This window comes from Onychostoma macrolepis, chromosome 21 (assembly GCF_012432095.1).
Source record: "Onychostoma macrolepis isolate SWU-2019 chromosome 21, ASM1243209v1, whole genome shotgun sequence".
NCBI lineage: Eukaryota > Metazoa > Chordata > Actinopteri > Cypriniformes > Cyprinidae > Onychostoma > Onychostoma macrolepis.
In genome coordinates this window covers 26369199-26386897 of record NC_081175.1, presented here as the reverse complement: position 1 = coordinate 26386897, position 17699 = coordinate 26369199, and the positions used below count along the sequence as shown (strand labels likewise).

The following is a 17699-nucleotide window of genomic DNA, read 5'->3' as shown; positions in this document are numbered from 1 at the left end:
TATATTTGAAAAATATGTGATGCTACCTTAGAATTTGGCTAAAAGGTATCTTAATTATGCCGGCTACCCTTTGGAACATGAGGAATAAGCTTATGATGCCTAAAATTCAGTAGGGTTTGGGCCAGGGCTCATGTTTGATGGGCATGTAAGTTAGTTTGTTCACATGAGAGGCTGTTTGCTCTGCAGCATTACTGCCAGAGTTAGTTAACAGCAAGAGTAAAGAGTCTCTCCTGCTGTTTTTGCTCTTAGCTCATGCTAACCTCAGCAGTTCTTGCCTCTGTTCACATTCCTCCTGTATGTGGAAGCTGTTTTATTAGAGTGTTTAAAGGGGAGAAAAGCTTTTAAATGTTCTACACGACAGTTCAGAACGTTTCCACAACATAGTCAGCAGATGGCAGTATGTCCATAACATTCACTGACTATTGCTGTGAGCTATTATTAGAACAGTACGTTCTCTATGTTCTCCCTTCTCAGCCTTACCTCCCGTCTCTGTTTCCCATCTGAATATTAAGGTTTTTCAGACAATCCCTTGGTCTGTTAACAAATCTTAGTTGAATTCATTAACAAAGCAGTTGATTATGAAAAGATTTACACAACCAAATGAGTCTGACTTGAGAGATGAAGTGAGAGGTGCTGTCAAATGCCACTTTACTCATTATGAATCACCCCTCATAACCTTTACTGATAGAGACTGAGGGAGAAAGAGTGAGCACAGAAGGAGAAGGTGGTGTAGGAAGAGCCGAACCTGTGAATATCACTCCCCTGCAACACACAGCTTATCCTACAACACATACACATATGATAAAATGGCGGAAAGGTTAAAAAGACTGTGTAGGATGGTAAATATTTTCCCAAATCCGTATGTGATTTCTTTTAATATTTCACTAGTAAAAATGTACTGTAGTAGTATCATAGGCTATAGTATCATTATGGTAGCTATTAACATATTCATATATTTAGGCCTACCTGTCACTCTAAGCCTAAGGTATTACCATAGCTTTGTCCAAAAATATGATCCCATATTCAAATAAGTTGTATTTTGTATTTTTAACTGGTTACTGGTTTCATGGTGTTCATACTAAGGTTATGAGTTTTTTTTTCCACAAACATAAATGATACTTCAAATGTTTGTGCCTTTTTGTAAAGAGATGTGCTATTTTGTTATCAGGTGTATAATTTTCACCTACAGGATGATAAAACAGGTAAAAATACCAAAGACAAGACCAAAACATCATGAAAACTGTGGGGATGGATGGGGATTTGAGACAATAGATAACCACCCATGCGTCCCAACAACCGCCTAGCAACATACTAAAAACAGCCACATCTTCTATAGAAAACTGTAAAATATATATTATTGGTTAAGCTATTTTTTATTTTTTATTCTGAGGGTGGCTGAAGACCGCTTTATCAGTTAAAACAACGATTAACTCACTGGGCATCCCTCAATCACTCGGACCTTGTTTGACAGATGGTTTCTAATTTAAACAGGAACTACTTTAGGAGCCCTTTAGTCGACGCTAATAACGGTCACTCAGCAATGAGCGCGAATAACAGACCTCGGCACAACAAGGGCGCGAAAATTACGCGGCACAGTTGGGCATCCGCTGGTCACGAGCCGAGAGTTATTATTAAAAGCACGAGATCACGACTTCTTACGAGCTCCTGCTGAGCTTTACTCCGCAGTAGCACAATGTTCCCAGAATGTCCTCGACACTGCGCTAGCACAATGTTCCCTCGGTTTCCTCACAAACATTTTCACGGCGAGACACTCACACACCTGATCTCACATTCATCTCTCCAGACACAACGGAAATGTCCGGCCGGTCGATAATGACAGATTTCGAGGTGCCATTCACACCACTCGGCTCGGTTTTCCTGCGCTCCCTCTCTCTGTTTTCCAAAATGGACGAAATCTGGCTTAGAGATTCTCTGACGTTTCTGACAGGGACATGTACACCAAATTTGTCCAATTTTCCGGTACCAGCGGGAATCCTGAAGCATCGTTCTTCTGTGATTGGCTGAGCGCGTAAAGTCTGAGGAAATATGGCCATTTATGTACCGAAGAATGCGCGCCAATTCACCTGCACGTACGTTGCGTAATGCGACATCCCCCAAGGCTCCGCTTTAATGTATTAGCGGTCAGTTAACGTCTAGGACAAGTCTGTGAATGCGCAAAGACGTTTTATTCCCGTGGAGATGGGAACATTGAACTGTCACCGTGACGAGCATAAAGAACTACTGGTACACAAGGGACCAGACTCGATAATCACACGTTAATTGCCTGTAATTGCATATGTGGGTGAAGCGGTTCTGGCTGTATTTTTTAATCTGTTTTAATTGCACTTTGACACAGAGGGACATTGAAGTGTGTGCGTGTGTGTGTGTAGGCTATCTAAATTCTAATAAGACTTTATTGCTTGCTCAAAGCATCAGACATGATTTGACATTTAATAATAAAACTGACATTCAAGCAAATCTTCCCACATGTGGCCAAGGTTTTCAACCAGGGGTCAATGGACAATATACACTATAGTCAACATTTGAAGTGGATCCAAAGCTTTCATCAAAGTTGTCCTAAAACCAAAATGCGTTCTTGTCTTTGGACAACTTTGATTAACTTTTTTATCCACTTCAAATGTTGACTAGCCTACGGTATTATCTTACCTAATCACCATTGACCATTTCTAACTTTCCAAATGATCATTTTAAAAGTGCTAATTTAGGGTTATGAACGAAAAAGCTCGAAGTCACGCAGTAATTTTATTTATTTAGTTAGTTGAACGCTCTTTACCCCAAATAGCAATTAGCTATTGTAAGTTCTATCAATAGTATGTCTCTTCCAAGTAGGCTAATGAATCAATACGTTATGCACGACTCAGGCATAACTGCCTTTTGAAAAAATAAAAAAATAAATAAATATGAGATGCACATTTCATCTGCTATCCTGCTCGCCTTTTTATATTCATGATTTTTCGTGCTCATTTACTACCATTCTTTGCGAAAATCCATCGTCATTGTCATTCACAACTTTCAATCCAAAAATCTGGCCGACAAGCCAAAAGAACAGTCTGTAACGGGAGACCAATTTAGGATGGAAGGATGGAGGGAGGGAGGGAGGGATGAGACTCATTGTGAATTCCGGAAACGCTCCTCCACATGGAGAGGTGGGCTGCCACATCCGCGTGATGCTCATCTCATTCCGCAGTTGCACCGAGCGTGGATTGGTGGGCACGCGGTATTCCCTCTCGTGTACGTGGAGAATGGGCGTGCTCGGGGAAGCTCGGTCACGCAGCGTGGGCACCGTGTGTAGAGCGCGGGTATAAAAGCTCGAGCAGAGCGGCGGGAGATGCAGCAGACAGCAGCTCAAGCACTCGGCTCACATTCACCGGCAGCAGAAGCATCAGCATCAGCATCATGGTTCTCATCTGGACTCAGTTCGGCGTCAAACACAAGAATGTCAAGTGCAAAGTGCGAGTGATCCACGGAGAGGAGGGATGGACCTCAGAGGTGAGATGCTGCACATTTAAATTACATGCTAAAATATATATGCATCTATATTCTCCACTACATAATATACACTCACATACTTTGAGTGTTTATTATATATTGGACAATACAGAGGTATATATATTAAATCCATATATACCTCTATATTCTCCAATGTATAAATCTTTATATGCATATTATATAGTGGGGAATACAGAGGTATATATACATTCATAAATTGTTATATATGTCGCTTTATATTTTCCCAAATACTTGAGGTCTGTTATATAATGGAGAATATAGAGGTGTATACAACTCTATATTCCCCACTAAATAGTATGCATATAGATTTATATATTTATATATACCTCTATATTCTTCACTATATAATATACACCCAAAGACTTTGTGAGTGTATATTATAATAGAGAATTTGGAGGCATATAAAAAAAATCTGTGCATATATGTCCCACTCACAAACTTTACAGAGTGGAGAATATAGAAACTATTTATTTATTTGGTACTTTGAGTGAAAATACAATATATTTGTTATATAAACGATATATGCTTATACTGTATACTTTTATTCTTCAAATTTTGGATTGAGTGGAATATATGCATGTATGTATTCAAATGACTAAATGAAAAATTGGTCACTAAAAATAGTACTATTATGGGGACTCCCTTTATATGCATGGTGCCTGCATCCCCACCTGAACCAAGAAACTTCATCTTTTTATTTGGGAACACCCTGTGTTAGTGAACCAAGGAGAAATGATCATACTCTAAACTCCTGCCATCTGTGTGTGTATAATGTGTAGGAGGTGCGTGAAGAACCTGAGGTGTCTAGCCCCCCGTCCTCACCAGAGTGTGTGGATTTCTACTCTGTGCTCGGTGTGTCAAGTGACTCTAATGAGGAGGAGATCAGACGGGCGTACAAGCGTCTGGCGCTCCGTTACCACCCAGACAAGAACCCAGAGGCAGACGCCGAGGACAAATTTAAACAGATTGCACAAGCCTACGATGTTCTGACGGACCCAGAGAAACGCAGCATCTATGATCAACAAGGTGAGATTAAAGTGCAATCACAAACATATATAACATGCATGCACCTGCAGGTCAAAAAAATGCAAGATACATCATCATTTCAAGTTTCCCCACAAACGCTCATTTCAAATGCACACTGAGTTCAGTGGGTTCTCACAACCCCAGCTGAACTGATTCACACACTCGCAGTGCTGGGTGCAGATATCTGCTAACATGATCAATTATTTATCCATACTTTAACCAGCGAATGAACCCTTTTAGCTTTCATAAAAGCTAAGACATGCACACTAATAAAATCTCTTTAATCTTCAAGGTTTGACAAAAGGGGGTGTGGCTCCATCCGGGAACAAAAGTGACCCCTCCCACAGTTCCTCTAAAGCCGACGCCCACTCCTGGCGCATGTTCTTCAACTTTGAACTCGACTCAGACGACGACCTGTTTAACCCCTTCCTGCGAAATCCCCTGCCCCACCTCAGCCGGCATCACGGAAACAGGGGCGGGCCCAAGCCATCGAGCGAGGCCGAAGTTCACGAGCTTCTTGTGTCACTGGAGGACATTTTAGTGGGCGTGACGAAGCGTGTGAAACTGACACGCCTTCGGCAGACGGACAAACACGCGTTGAGACCAGAGGAGCGCGTGTTCGACGTAGAGGTGAAGAAGGGGTGGAAGGAGGGCACCAGGATCACCTTCCCCAAGGAGGGCCATCAGATGCTCGGCCACGCCCCAAACGACCTGGCCTTCGTTATCAAGGAGAAGAAGCACGCCCATTTCAGACGAGACGGTTCGCATATTGTGTACACCGCCACCATCACGCTGCGAGAGGTGAGTTGTGTATGTGTGTACGTGTGTATGTGTGCATGGCGGTACGAAATGTTCCCTCGCAGTCGCCGGTACTCAATAAGCCTCTGCAGAGAGCTGCATCTAAATTTAGCATCTCTCCCCCGCAGCCTCAGCGCACACACTCTCACACACTCCCCCTCCCATCTCGCACACCACCTCCTCAGCTCTCAGCATCGTCTCACACACATTCTGTCATTCGCTCCTCTCCAGCAGTGGATCTTATTTTGCCTATACGCCCTCATGCATTTTCTATGAATAGACCCATAATGATATCTAGAGAGCAGGATGACAAATATAATAGTTATATATACATAAGACAGTAAACTATGATTTCAAAAACAACAGAAATGGTTAATCATTTTGAACAGATTTTAGGAAGTGACACTGTTAGGTAACACTTCTCCTTAGTAGCCAAGGGTTCATTGATCATTTGAAACCAGCAATCTTAAAACGGCCAATTATTGCTCCATTAATTGGCCTGGCTGAAATATCAGTAAACATTCAGTCCATATTTGGCCATTTTAAGATTACTGTGCCTAATTGGCTGATATATTGCTAATATATTCACAAGGCAGCAAATTTAAATGAAATTAACACTTATTTTATACAATACTAAGAAAACAACAGAAATGGTTAATATTAAGACCCATAGCAGACATCAAGCATTTGATATCAATAATCTTAAAATGTCCATTTATTGGGCGATTAATTGGCCTATTTTGAGATTATTGGCACTGATTACTATGCCTGATTGGCTGATAATCTTAAATTGGCTAATTATTGATTGATTAATTGGCCTGGCTGAAATATCAGGAAATATTTTAAGATTGATTGGCCAATATATTGCAGAAATATTCATAAGACAGCAAGCTAGAATTAATTATTGTATGCACTATTTATTCAAATGAGATGATTGGCCGATTAACAAAAAAAAAAAGTGATCATCAAATCGCCCATCCTGTTCTCTAGACACCAGATTTGGCATCGGCTCTTAAAAACAACTCTTCATTCTTTCCAGCTCATTTCCATTTTTACTTTCCACACAAACCTCTCGCCCTCGCTCGCTCTCTCCCTCTCTCGTTTTCCACATCCACTTCATCTTTCTCTTCCCACGCTTACCCTCCCGTCCCCCGCAGACTGGAGCATCATTGAGAAATGAGAGCGATTAGTGACTCTTTTCTGCCGTTACGTAACTGTAATGTTCAATCTGTCTGGCCTATATTCCGCCCTCGTTCATACTCGCATTATATAAAAGCATCATATATAGACAAGTGGATTAGACTTCATAACATATACCGGAGGGGCATTATAGCTCTTATACTGCCAAAACACTGCAGCTTGTGATATAACAGATTGTATCTCAAGACAAAGAGAGCTGCCGAGGATCGATACAGACCTTTATAGCTCTACAAATCAAAGATGATCCTGTGACACAACGTTTAACGGTTTTCCTTCTTTGTGTTTTCTCCAGGCTCTATGTGGGTGTACGGTTAACGTCCCTACTCTTGACGGACAGATGAAGCCCCTCCCATGCAGTGATGTCATCAAGCCCGGCTCAGTGAGACGGCTTATAGGGGAGGGGCTTCCCCGAGCGAAGAACCCCGCCCAGCGTGGAGATCTGCTGGTCGAATTTCAAGTCGTTTTCCCTGATCGCATTCCCCCGAGCAGCAAAGAAATCATCAAACACAGCTTGGGCAGTGTTAACTAAAGAAAACACACGCTCATTTTGGTGACAGACTTAACGTCAGCTGTTTGTCTCTGTGAGGCACACGCACTCAAGTGTGAGACAGGATGCTCACACAGACATATTACATATAGGTATGTAATACCTGTGTTAAGCGTGATTCGTACAGAGATGAAGTGTTTGAGGAAACACACGAACAGCGCACGCACTAAACACACCTGCACTGATGGTGCTACTCTGAAGTGTTAGCATACTTCTTTAACCATGACGACCTTGTACTCATGTACAGAACTGTCAGTGATTTAGTCTCTATGAGAGATCCCTGTGTCATGTTCCAATGAATTATTTGTAAAGATTATATAGAGAAAATGTGAATTTCAGACCTGGCATGTATGATGAACGCATGTTTTGTAAGCAGAAATAAAGTTTTATTAATGAAATAACTGGAATTTGGTGTTGCCGTCTTTAATGCGTTGAGCACTCAAGATATATGATGAAGGACGCATGCATGAATTTAATCCACGAATGATAAAAGTTTTAAATTAAATACGAGAGGGGAAAAGGTGTTTAGTGATGAAGGTCAATTTTGAGTTTTTGGGCTATTTTGCTTCCATAGCTTGTCTTCTTTCAGACTAGTGGAAAGAAAACATCCAAAATACACATACACACACACACACACACACACACACACACACACACATTGCATTAAATATTGGATATTTAAACTAGTGCTGTCAAGCGATTAATCGCATCCAAAATAAAAGTTTTTGTTTGCATAATATATGTATATGTACTGTGTGTATTTATCTTGTATATATAAATACACACACATACAGTATATATTTTGAAAATATTTACATGTCTATATTTATATTCACATCATTTATATTATAAGTAAATATATTTAATATATAAACAACATTTTTCTGAAATATATCAATGCATTTGTATGTATTTATATATACATAATAAATATACACAGTACACATACATATATTATGTAAACAAAAACTTTTATTTTGTATGCGATTAATATCATTTGACAGCACTAATTTAAACATAAGTTTCAGAAAACTTATACAACATTTAATAACTTAATGCACTCTGATTAATCAACCGGGAAAGTATGATGGTATAAATTAGTTAACATTATTTACCCTAGTAACCTGTGGTGTCCTGCCTCAAAAATAACTTTTTAAGAGATAACAGATTAATAAAGTAGATCTTTATGCATTAATCATCTGTGATGTTCATATTCCACACCAGAAAGGGTGGAATTTTTGCTCTGCGGATTTGAATACTAATAAACAAAAGCTATATGAGGCCATGGTGTGGTTGATTAAAACTCAGTAGCTACCATAAAGTTTGAGCCTTTAAATATTTAATCTGTATGCTTTTAATAGTTTCAAAGCCTGCTGTATATTCCCTACTGCTTTCTGAAGATGAAAATAGTAACTTCACTTGTATAGCACAAAGTGCTCCACAGGAAAAACTAATCAAGAATACATCCAAGAGTTGTTCATATACAAAAAAAAAAGATTAAATCTGCTGGAAATGCCCCAGTGCACAAAATGTGGTCTACAAAGAAATGGAAGGACTTGCGTACAGGCCAAACTACACTGAAACAGTAAGCCAGACTCCATCACAAAAACATCAGTACCTGGCCTCAGTGATATTTGTGTCTGAACAAGAGCAAATCCCTGCATCCATGTTCCATTAGAAAACCTTCCCAGAAATCTGCAAAGCAGCAAAGGGAGAACAACGTCCATATTAAAGCAAATGATTTTGAATTTAAAGGAATAGTTCACCCAAACATTAAAATTTGATGAAAATATACTCACACCGTCTTGTGAAGCGAAAAGCTGAAAAGCAAAGAAAAGAAAGAAAAAAGAAAAGGCATGATTTATACATCATCAAATATATCTTCCAGTTTGTGTACAAGTGATCTTTTTCCAAGAAATGACCTCCACAGTTGAAATACAGTCAGAAAATGTGCAAAATTATACCTTTAGTGGTACAATATAGGCCTAAAAGATGTGTATTAGTACCTTAAAGTAGTAATATGTCTCCTTTTTGTGAAGCTGTGAACCTTTTTATGTAAATATGGTACAAACAAATTATATCAGGGTACTGCCTCAAGCTGTTTTGCCCTAATGGTACAATTTGTTTTCTAAGAGTGTACAGTATATTTGATAGTACATATTTGGCAATGATCCTCTCAAGCTCAACAGACTGGTATTCACAGGAAATGTGCAAATATATGAACTGTCTGAGCGAGAAGAACATTGTCTCGTGTCAGTCATAGCCATGTTTGTTGGCCATGAATCATACTCACAGTTTAAAATGACACTCACACTTACTCAGGGTCAGAATGGCTGTTTTTAGCAGGATGTGATCCTAGATATTTCTTAGAAAAACTAAAAAAGCCAATTCTATATCTGAAGTGTAATGTTTGCTCACCACTGCATCTGTTTCACTTGGGAAATCCACTGTTATGCAGTTGTATATTATTATTTTTTTAATTTTTTTCCTATATGAAGGAAAAATATTGTAATTTTTCATTTTTCTAACATCAAATGAGGGCCTTCATGACATTTCACAACACATACAGCGACTGTGTGTTTGTGCTTCCAGCATAAGTGGTATATATTCCCTGTGGAAGCATTACTCATTTCTAAATTGCTTCAGATTAAGCCGCCCGCAAAATGAATGGACGTAATTATCAGTACTTAAGGGACCATCTAAAGGGCCTCAAGCCTACGGGAATCAAGGTTAGGTTAGCATTTTAAATATGCGTAGATAATAAGATGTACAGGGTTTGTTTTTGCATTTACATGAGCAACAACTGAAAAAGACTACTAAAACTACAATCTTAAACTAGACTATACTGCCCTCTCTGGGCCATAGTAATGAATTGCATGGTCAAGAACAAAACTGTAGGCTACTACCATATTGACCCGAATATAAGGCGATGTTTTTTTCTTGGAAATACATGTGAAAAAACGCGGTCGTCTTATATTCAGGGTCTAGACTTTGACATGTCAATAATACACCCACAACAATAGGTGGCGCCAAACACGCGTAAATCAAGTGTGCCTATAATGTAATGTGTGTTGTAAAGATCGCGAGTGAAAACCATAGACTGTATAAAAACAGGTGAAAACAAAAGAAAAAGAGGCATGAGTCGTGACTGTCATGTTAGCCTGATGGGAACAAACTTTTTAAATGTAAGACAGTACCCAGATTTGAAGACTACAGTAAGATTTCACTTCTACTGTTAATATAATTTTGGTAGGCTACTATGAGATGGATAGCCTAAATGTTATATAATTCAGATGGGCCACCTGTTATTTTTACGGTATATCAAAAAGTGTATTTTTTTAAATGTGAATGTTGGTACATTTTACCAGTACTTACCATACCTTCAAAACAAAAATTTAAATAGAAACAATATGCAATATGAAAATAATTTAAGAAAAAAAAAGAGTGTTTTACTGAGAAAAAAAAAAGATTTGGTACATCTGGAAAAAGGGGGTGGTCATCTTATATTTGGGTCAATGTGGTATATTTAGCCTACAAAAACATATTGCTATAACAGGGTTACTTTTGATGTTATTTATATACTATTACTTAAAATATTTTGAATTAAGTTTTTATATTTTCAGTTTTCAATTTAATGAAATAGCTTCTGACAATTTTATTATATTTTTAGTTTAATTTAGCTTTCATTTCATTTAGCTCACAATTTTAGTACTTCGCTAAATAGACTTAGCTGGCACTTCAACAAATTTTCATTTTTTAAAGTTTCAAGTTTTTGAAATTTACATTTTCATCTAATGTTAATATTGTATTTCGGCTTTATTTCAATTTAATTTTAATAGATTAAATTGACAGTACAGCAGATCTGGCTATTTTAACTAATGTTCCCCCAGTTAAGAAGTAGCCTAGCCTAGCCTAGAGCAAGGCGATGTGTATGAATTGTATGAATACTGTACTTTTTCAGAATAATTTGGGGAACAAAGAGTTTATATTTTGATACATTAGAAATGAATTTTGAGTGTTCACACTAAACTTGTTTACATGCCAGTGGCGTTTAGCGACACCACGAGGTAACTCCGATAGAAGCAGCAAAAGCTTATAAATATTAATGTAAATTGATTTATATAACATTTTATTTTATGTAGTCACCAATTAATTATTATCTGAACTTGGTGATTTAGTTTTGTTTTGAGCCTCACACAAACGCTTGATTTCACCTCAGCTGAAACTCTTCAAAAAAGTGCGGGAACCGTCGTCTCACGACTCCCAGCATAAGTGCTTTTACACATTTAACTTCATTATTGTGTTATTTTGAGGGCTTACGAACAAAACAGACGACTTAATACACCAAAGAAATTCTCATCTCTGAGGTAAGATTGCAAAGTTGTTGCAAACTGTCGGTGAAAAGCCAAAGCTCTTGACGCACTCTGGCGGAATTAATTGATGTCAATGGGGCACACCTGCGGTTCAACTGTCGGCTGTCAGTTTTAGTCATTTTATTGATATTATTTTACATAAAAACATAAATAATAAGAGGTGCAATTAAGCAAACATCAAAATCATATTGTTTTGTCCTGGTTTGTGATGAAATGTCGCAGCTGGGATCGGCTGTGCCCTCATCAAACTTACCTGAGGGCCTCCCGGTGTCCAGTTTGGCCCTGCTGATCCTGGTGCTCATTCCCTGCGTCCTTCTGCTCCTGCTGCTCAACTGCCTGCTCGTGGGATACAAGCTGTTCCGCATGACCCAGAGGAAGAGAGACCGCTGCGGGTCGGAAATCTCGCTCATGCACTCGTCGTTTTCCACCCGCCAGAGAGTCACCCGCTTCACTGATGAGCCTCTGTTCGCTCCAAACAGAAAGACCAACTACGTCTCGGTCTCGGAGCCGATGCTGGCGCCTCCCATCACCTCGTCCCTGACCTCCTCAGCGGAGAGAAGGGCCACCGGGCAGCGCGCCAGGTTTCTACACCCGGATGGGGCCACTTACGCCGGGTCCGAGTCACTGCGTGTGCCGAAGTGGAGGACGAGCGCCCCGGTTCTGCTGCAGTCCAGTGATTCGGACACGGAGCGGGTCAACACGGTGCCACCGAACTCACCAGCACTGCATGTGACTCCCAATGGGGTAGGGTCAAAAACACTAAATCACTAAAACACACGATTTAATGAAATATTCAATAATATCTTATAATTTGAATAGCCTTTATAGGCCTAATGGAAGATGTCACGGCCTAATGGGCTCTATTTATTTCCATGGTTCTTAGAAATGGTAATTTAAAACTTTACTAATATGCCATTTTCATATTATAGGTTTTTACATGGCATTATAATGTACAAAAAGCATGGTAAAAGTGGCATAGATTTGTTTTGATTATGACAGCCTATATTATGGGGAAATTTTGTTTTAATACCATGGTTCTTTGAAACGGTAATGTAAATCTATGATAATTTGATTGACATTCTCATATAGTGGGTAATGTCCAAAAAGCATGGTATTACCATAGTACCATATCCAATAGCACAGAATTGTTTTGATCATGATATATTATAGGAAAATACCTTTTTAATACCATGGTTCTTTGAAATGGTCATTTTAAACTATGGTACTTTGCCCCTTTTTATATAGTGGAATTTTACATAGCACTGTAATGTCCAAAAAGCATGATATTACCGTAGTACCAGATCCAAAATACCATAGATTTATGGAAAATTACTACATGCATTGTTTATGGAGTAAAATATTGGTGGCAATATTCAGTGCTGAGTATATTACTTACAAATTGTAGTCCATTATTGATTCCAAATTACATGACAATAATTGTAGTTACTAACGTTATTCATTACGTTATACATTTTTACTTTTTGATTTCTTTTATATTGCTTGTGATCTAACTTGTTTATCACATTGATGCAAATAGGATAATATTGTACCATATTGATATAAAAATGCAAAGAGAATAAAAATATATTCCATTCGTTATTTATTAACAACATTAAACTTTGTCAAGGTTTCTTAAACTGGGGTTCATGAAGCCTTTTAAGAAAGATAAAAGCATTCCAAAGACTTTTGTGAGTAATATGTTATCAATAAAAAATTAACTGTAGTCTGATTACAAGTATTTTAAAATGTAATGTAATCTAATTACAAGTACTTTGTAATCTGATTACATAATCCGGATTACATGTGATCAGTTACTATCCAGCACTGGCAATGGTCTCCGTGATCTACTTATCTCACAAAGCTTTTGGGAAACGCCGTTTTAGTCTAGTAGCTGACGAGGAAAACGATTGCTTTCTCTACAGTTTTGGGTCCAAGTGAAATGCGAGGTCCAGCTTGCCCTTGAGTGATTTAACCGTTTAATTGCTCTGCTTACAGTTCTCAATGCGGATGACTTCCATGCGCAGAAGCAGCACCATGGAGCTGGAGAGTGCTCCTCTGGATAAGATCCATGTGGAATACGAGTCCGCCAGCATCATCCAGCCGGAGAACTCCTGCTATGTGGTGTCATCAAGCCCCTCGGCTAGGGGTTCAGGACTGGACAGTGACTTTGGAGCCAGTGCAGGTTAGTTTTATGATCTCATTCATTGAATTGAGTAGACTTCAAAAGCTCTTAACTACATATCCACTACAAATAGAAAACTTCTGACTGGTAGTGTATATTTGGAGTCTGTCCATTCTTTGAATTCTCCTTACTGTTCATTTAGGTGTATCTCTGCGTATCCTTTCTATGGACAGTGATGGTTTCCCAGGCTCTGCCTGGGCATCCGCCCTGGAATGGGATTACTACGACCCAAGCTACGTCACTCAGAACCACGTCCCGAAGCACAGACCTCACGCACCCCCCATCACTATCAAACAGTACTGGGTCTAGAGCCTGATGAACTCCAGAACAAGACTTAATTCAGCCATTCTCATTCTAGAACTTCAGTTGAGCTGAGTCTAGTGCACTTAATATTCACTTGCTGTTTTAACTGCAACACATCACATATTGTCAAATCACATGAAAAAAAATTCTTCACGATCACAGCTTACTTCTGCAGCAACTCCAAACAGGTTTGTTCTGTTTACAGAAATGTGTTTATAGAATCACCCTACTACTTTCACTTTAGGTCACTTTGATTGACACCGCATTTGTTTTACACGTTGAGTTTCTCACTGTATTGTAATTTTTATACGTTTGCACGTGATTCTCAGCATGGAGTTACTGATGTCTTCAGAAGAGGCTGTTTGAGTACTTAATTTTGACACACTACACATTCTATTTGTAAAGGAAAAAAAGTATTTAGATTGTGCCTGAAATGAATAAAGTTTTAAAATACAGGATCTCATTTTATTGCTGTGGACATCTAATGCAATTATTAAAAGAAAACTAATGTATCAAAATAATCGTATTACTTAAGATCAGTTTTCATATGCATTAGGATTTTATATAACAGAACGGCTGATCTTGAGATTAAAGTCTCATAACTCTATAAAACCATGCAAGCTAATAAAGACCAAATAATTTCACCATACTATTCTTGATTTAAAAATTCTTTTCAATTAAGTGTTTAGTTTGTTTTGATATCGATAAAAGGTAAATTGTTTTCAAATGGTTTGAGAAGTTCTGAGTGTGTGTTTTTGAGACGAAAAAGATGTATTCAGACAGACATTTCAAACACCACTTTTTATTGGAAACAGTTTATGAGGAGCTGGACGCAGCCACTGCTGCCCGACGGGGCTTGGGCACGGTTCCCTCACGGAATCCATTTCTGAAATACACAAAAACATACTTCAGTCAACATAACACCACATCACAGATAGCCCTAAAAATAATTCACAAGCCCATAACATGACTGCATTGGTCTCAAATCTATCGATCAAGTCCCTCTTAACAGTAGTTTCAAAACCCAACTGGTTTGCACAAAAACTGAACAGAAAACAGATCCTAAAAGACTCCCATCTAAATGTACAGGTCAGGCTTACCTCAGAACAAGATTATTATCACTGGACAGTCATTTGTTCAGACATTTATTTTTGGTCATCATTGGTAAGCCATTGTACAAATGCTAAATTTAACCAGACTACAGTCACTCAGGTTTTAGGCAAACATCAAATCAACAGCAAAGTTTCTATCATTGACAGTCAAACATTATTGGCATTAAACTCAAACCATGTACCCTGCTTTAAACTTTCACTGTATTAATGCCAGATAATATACAAAGGGGAGGAGGAAAAAAATAAATACATTTTCATCTCATGTTACATGTGGCAGAAATTTGTAAGAATGCCAGGCAAAAGGCACAAAAGTTAAAAAATGCTTCAAGAAAACAATAAACCAAAACATTCAAGTACGAAAACAAACAAAAGGCCTTAAAAGCATGAAAATCTGAGCAGACCCACTGCATGCATGTTTACTCACCTGAACCTGCGGAAAACAACCTTCAGATGTCTCATGCGGCCAGTTCCTGTGGTGCTGCGCCTCTTGGCCTTAACACTCCAGTTGTCTACAAACAAAAACAATTATATTATAAATGCATGAAAATAAAATGCATTCCTCCAGCAGTCCGTAAACATCTCCGGCTTACCTCAGTTCAAACCTGTTATCACTGGACAGTCATTTGTTCAGACATTTATTTTTGGACATCACTGGTAAGCTTTGATACACCAGACAGAACATGCACGTTTTTGCAGTTCTCTCTCAAGGAATAGTTCACCCAAAAATGAAAACTTACTTAAAAATAAGGTGTTCTCATTTTAAACCGTCATGACTGGTCAAAGAGTCCATAATCCACAATAACGACTGAAAAGGTTTAGAACCGTTTTGGCTTATAAGCGGTGCTTGATCTGTGCATATTTCTCTCCCGATTCAGAAGAGACAACTTTTCACTGGAGAAAGCAATATTATGGATAGAGGACTTGAAGTCTTAATGATTGATTTGTTTCTTACAAACACACAGCTTTTGACTTCACAAGACGTTAACTGATGGACTGGAGTGGATTATCATGATGTTTTGATCAGCTGTTTGGACTCTCATTCTGACGGCACCCATTCACTGCAGAAGATCCATTGGTGAGCAAGTGATACAATGCTACATTTCTCCAAATCTATTCCCATGAAGATACAAACTCATCTAGATCTTGAATGGCCTGAGGGCTTTTCAGCGTTTTTCCATTTCTGGGTGAATTAACCCTTTAATATTACCTACGCTTCCGCATTATAAAGTCTTGTAGCGTGCCAATAAAGCTACTTGAATCAAAATCAATGCAAAACAACCAAACTGTGATAGTTCTTATACAAATCAAGGCACTTACACTTTCTCTTGCGCTTGGCAGGGTAGCCACACTTTCCGCAGGTGGACTTCTGCAGGTGATACGCCTTGGATCCACAGCGGCGGCACAGAGTGTGCGTCTTATTATGACGCTTACCGAAAGATGACGTACCCTTCGTCTGAAAAACAAGAAATTCATCATTCACATTATTGCTTATATCGTAAATGCTCCTCTTCATATGACAGCTGTCTCAAAACAGCAAACTGCCTACCATAGCATTCATTCATGTGCAGCTTGTTTGGTTTGGACATGATTAAGCCCATAAATAATGTCTATAGGCAGCTCATTATGATGACAGCTGACTACATTCTGAGATGACCCTCAATATGCTGTCTAACTAGGCAGCTAGTTAGGTTAAATGAAGGTAGATAAATGAGTTTACACTATGATGCTCAATAAGTATGTTTAGAAACGATAATGATAAAAGATAACTAAAGACTATGACTTCCAAACAAAACTGTTTAGGAAGGAAAGCTAACTTGACTAAGATTATAATGCACAAAAATGCTTTCTATAAAGGCAGCTTAATAGACTCCTACCCACAGCCTAGCATGTTTGCAGAAAAGCTAACCAGCTAAACTCATGCCACGAAAGTCTCTCAGAAACACAACTCGCTACGTAACGATGGTCTGACAGTTTAATTTGTAAATGTAAACAGTCTCAAAAATATGAACATCCAAACTACGTATTTAAGATTAATTTAAATGAACACTGGAGATAGTTTAGAGCCAACCGGTATTTTTCTCGAACTCGTTAGAACTGTATGGAAGGCTAAGCGACATGCTAACCGATAAAAAAATATCATCTATAATCTCTCACCATTGAGGAATCACAGACATAAGGGATTATATTGAGCCTTGAATATATATACTTGTGACATTATTAATGGTACAGTGATTAAAAACAAGCCATGAACCAGATGTTAGAGGATTTTGACGGCAAGGCGCTGGGAAACTCACCATCTTTCCTCAGAGCTGATTCGAAAGAGACCGGAAGAGACGCTGGTGTACCATTAAAACACCACCGGCGCGCTTTCGGTGCAACAACTAAACACGTCCCCCTGGTGTTACACTGCGGACTTCTTCATTCGCAACGAGAACAAATGAACATAAACCAATTATTTTAATTGTAACAAAGATAAAAAACGTATTTTCAACCTGTAAATACCTGCTCTTGTCACAGGAAGTTTAAATTAATTACAGAAATGGCATCTATGATAACAAGATTTATATATATTTACACAGTGAAAACATTGTACACATTTCTTCATAAGGAAATGTGTTTTTACATAT

At 38.6% G+C, this 17699-nt stretch overlaps 3 protein-coding genes and 2 non-coding genes across 8 annotated transcripts; 2 read left to right on the top strand and 3 right to left on the bottom strand.

The window, feature by feature from the left end:
• Positions 1–3218: 3218 nt before the first annotated feature.
• Positions 3219–7615, top strand: zgc:122979 (uncharacterized protein LOC641576 homolog). The gene is made up of 4 exons (XM_058757995.1): positions 3219–3510; positions 4311–4557; positions 4850–5358; positions 6848–7615. The coding sequence occupies exons 1-4, from the start codon at positions 3418–3420 to the stop codon at positions 7082–7084; spliced, it is 1086 nt and encodes a 361-aa protein (XP_058613978.1). The 5' UTR covers positions 3219–3417; the 3' UTR covers positions 7085–7615.
• Positions 7616–11136: 3521 nt separating this feature from the next.
• Positions 11137–14602, top strand: hwa (huluwa). Of its 4 annotated transcripts, none has more exons than XM_058757998.1 (4): positions 11137–11469; positions 11698–12219; positions 13471–13657; positions 13800–14598. In XM_058757998.1, the coding sequence occupies exons 2-4, from the start codon at positions 11839–11841 to the stop codon at positions 13964–13966; spliced, it is 735 nt and encodes a 244-aa protein (XP_058613981.1). In that variant the 5' UTR covers positions 11137–11469; positions 11698–11838; the 3' UTR covers positions 13967–14598. The 4 variants fall into 4 exon arrangements, with proteins under 4 accessions (XP_058613981.1, XP_058613982.1, XP_058613979.1 ...); XM_058757999.1 differs by having other exon boundaries at positions 11460–11579; XM_058757997.1 differs by lacking the exon at positions 11137–11469 and having other exon boundaries at positions 11605–11867; positions 11955–12219; positions 13800–14596.
• Positions 14603–14742: 140 nt separating this feature from the next.
• rpl37 (ribosomal protein L37) lies at positions 14743–17505 on the bottom strand. The gene is made up of 4 exons (XM_058758000.1): positions 17367–17505; positions 16390–16525; positions 15497–15581; positions 14743–14846 (listed from the first exon to the last, which is right to left on the bottom strand). The coding sequence occupies exons 1-4, from the start codon at positions 17367–17369 to the stop codon at positions 14777–14779; spliced, it is 294 nt and encodes a 97-aa protein (XP_058613983.1). The 5' UTR covers positions 17370–17505; the 3' UTR covers positions 14743–14776.
• LOC131529574 (small nucleolar RNA SNORD72) lies at positions 15054–15131 on the bottom strand. The gene has a single exon (XR_009268142.1). It is a non-coding gene; the product is annotated as a small nucleolar RNA SNORD72 (small nucleolar RNA).
• On the bottom strand, positions 15656–15733 carry LOC131529572 (small nucleolar RNA SNORD72). The gene has a single exon (XR_009268141.1). It is a non-coding gene; the product is annotated as a small nucleolar RNA SNORD72 (small nucleolar RNA).
• Positions 17506–17699: the final 194 nt, after the last annotated feature.

What these genes read in the sequence shown, in the direction of transcription:
- zgc:122979 (XM_058757995.1), top strand. Translation starts at nt 3,418, where the DNA reads ATGGTTCTCATCTGGACTCAGTTCGGCGTCAAACACAAGAATGTCAAG. An exon ending in AGGAGGGATGGACCTCAGAG is followed by an intron (nt 3,511 to 4,310) that starts GTGAGATGCTGC and finishes TATAATGTGTAG; the next exon opens with GAGGTGCGTGAAGAACCTGA. An exon ending in CAGCATCTATGATCAACAAG is followed by an intron (nt 4,558 to 4,849) that starts GTGAGATTAAAG and finishes TTAATCTTCAAG; the next exon opens with GTTTGACAAAAGGGGGTGTG.
- hwa (XM_058757996.1), top strand. Translation starts at nt 11,689, where the DNA reads ATGTCGCAGCTGGGATCGGCTGTGCCCTCATCAAACTTACCTGAGGGC. An exon ending in TGCATGTGACTCCCAATGGG is followed by an intron (nt 12,220 to 13,470) that starts GTAGGGTCAAAA and finishes CTCTGCTTACAG; the next exon opens with TTCTCAATGCGGATGACTTC. An exon ending in TGACTTTGGAGCCAGTGCAG is followed by an intron (nt 13,658 to 13,799) that starts GTTAGTTTTATG and finishes CTGTTCATTTAG; the next exon opens with GTGTATCTCTGCGTATCCTT.
- rpl37 (XM_058758000.1), bottom strand. An exon ending in TGCCAAGCGCAAGAGAAAGT is followed by an intron (nt 15,582 to 16,389) that starts GTAAGTGCCTTG and finishes TTTTGTTTGTAG; the next exon opens with ACAACTGGAGTGTTAAGGCC. An exon ending in GTTGTTTTCCGCAGGTTCAG is followed by an intron (nt 14,847 to 15,496) that starts GTGAGTAAACAT and finishes TGTGTATTTCAG; the next exon opens with AAATGGATTCCGTGAGGGAA.